This window comes from Octopus bimaculoides, chromosome 6, assembly GCF_001194135.2.
Source record: "Octopus bimaculoides isolate UCB-OBI-ISO-001 chromosome 6, ASM119413v2, whole genome shotgun sequence".
Taxonomy (NCBI): domain Eukaryota; kingdom Metazoa; phylum Mollusca; class Cephalopoda; order Octopoda; family Octopodidae; genus Octopus; species Octopus bimaculoides.
In genome coordinates, this window is record NC_068986.1 from 80,622,318 (window position 1) to 80,623,741 (window position 1,424).

Genomic DNA, 1,424 nt, shown 5'->3' on the forward strand with positions numbered 1-1,424 from the left:
ATACATATGTACTATATACACTCTCTCTATATATATGTACTATATATATATATATATATATATATTATATAGGCGCAGGAGTGGCTGAGTGGTAAGTGGCTTGCTTAGCAACCACATGGTTCCGGGTTCAATCCCTCTGCATGGCAACTTGGGCAAGTATCTTCTACTATAGCCTCGGGCCGACTAAAACCTTGTGAGTGGATTTGATTTGGTTTTTCTCAAAAGAGGAAAACTTCGACCAAGATCAAAAAGTTAACAAAAGAAATGACAGATGGTTATGCGCAGACCCTTCTGAAGTTTCAAGTGTTATGCATACATAATTTTCTGCAACTGTCATGGTTTTAGGGGTTGTCAGCAATGAAGGACATGTGATGCCTCCTTAATTCTTTCCACAAGGCCTTAGAGTTAACTATGCCGCTTACATTGAGGTAATGGAAATAATTGCATGTAATGGAAGGCCATATGTGATTCAGTATGACTCTACACTATCACACACGGCTCTAGTAACACAGGAATGGATGACTGAAAATTATCATAATCACATAACCCCTAACATTTGGCCTCTTAATTCCCCAGATCTCAATCCATTGGACGTGTGAGACGTTGTTGAGAGAGAGGTCAATGAACACGCCCATAACGCCAAAGATTCTATGAAAGCTGTCATAGTCAGAGTAATGTCTAGAATGAACCGGGACCACTTGATTCGAGCATGTAGATGACTAAGATCTCATATAGAAGCAGTTGATGAAGCTGAAAGTGGCTTTATTGAATAACATTTTAGAAAAGATGGTTTATTTTTATCCTCATAGTATTATCTGTTCTTCTATATGTTTTTCTTTTATAAATATAAATCCGCCCTCAAATACTTTACGCACTCTGTATATATATATATATATATACATATACATACATATGTGTGTGTGTATATGTGTGTATATATACGTATATATATATATATATATATATATATATAGTAGGAATTTTTTTACAAATAGATTTACGTCTGCTACTGTTAGGTTTAAAGCTCCACGTAGACTATCGTAATCTAGTCTGCTTCATGTTTACTTGTAAATTACTTTTATAATGAATGGTATTACAAGTTATTAACTGCAGAGCAAATGTATGAGAAATAATGATAAACACAGGTTTATGTTATTGTTCGTAAGCGCGTTTCACTGATTTTGTTGTTTAGGGTCCAGCAATACGTGTTCGAAGTGCATGTAGATGCTCAACGATAACGGACCATCAGGTACATAGTTATCTGTAAATTAATACAATAAAGTTTTCTCTGATGGTCCTTTGTGGTTGAGGATTTAAATGTACTACGAATACCTATCGCTGGGTTCCGAACAACTATAATGGTGAATCGTGAGTGGGAACTATAAATTTGTATTTTATACACACACACACACACACAATATTTA

General features: G+C 35.1%; 1 protein-coding gene across 1 annotated transcript in view; it reads right to left on the bottom strand.

Moving 5' to 3' along the window:
• Positions 1–1,424, bottom strand: part of LOC106876899 (transcription factor HES-4) — a 92,344-nt gene that overhangs the window by 1,187 nt on the left and 89,733 nt on the right. Inside the window, exon 3 of the mRNA XM_052968483.1 lies at positions 1,077–1,107. Coding sequence (XP_052824443.1) covers positions 1,077–1,107 — 31 coding nt within the window. The remainder of the gene's footprint in view (positions 1–1,076; positions 1,108–1,424) is intronic.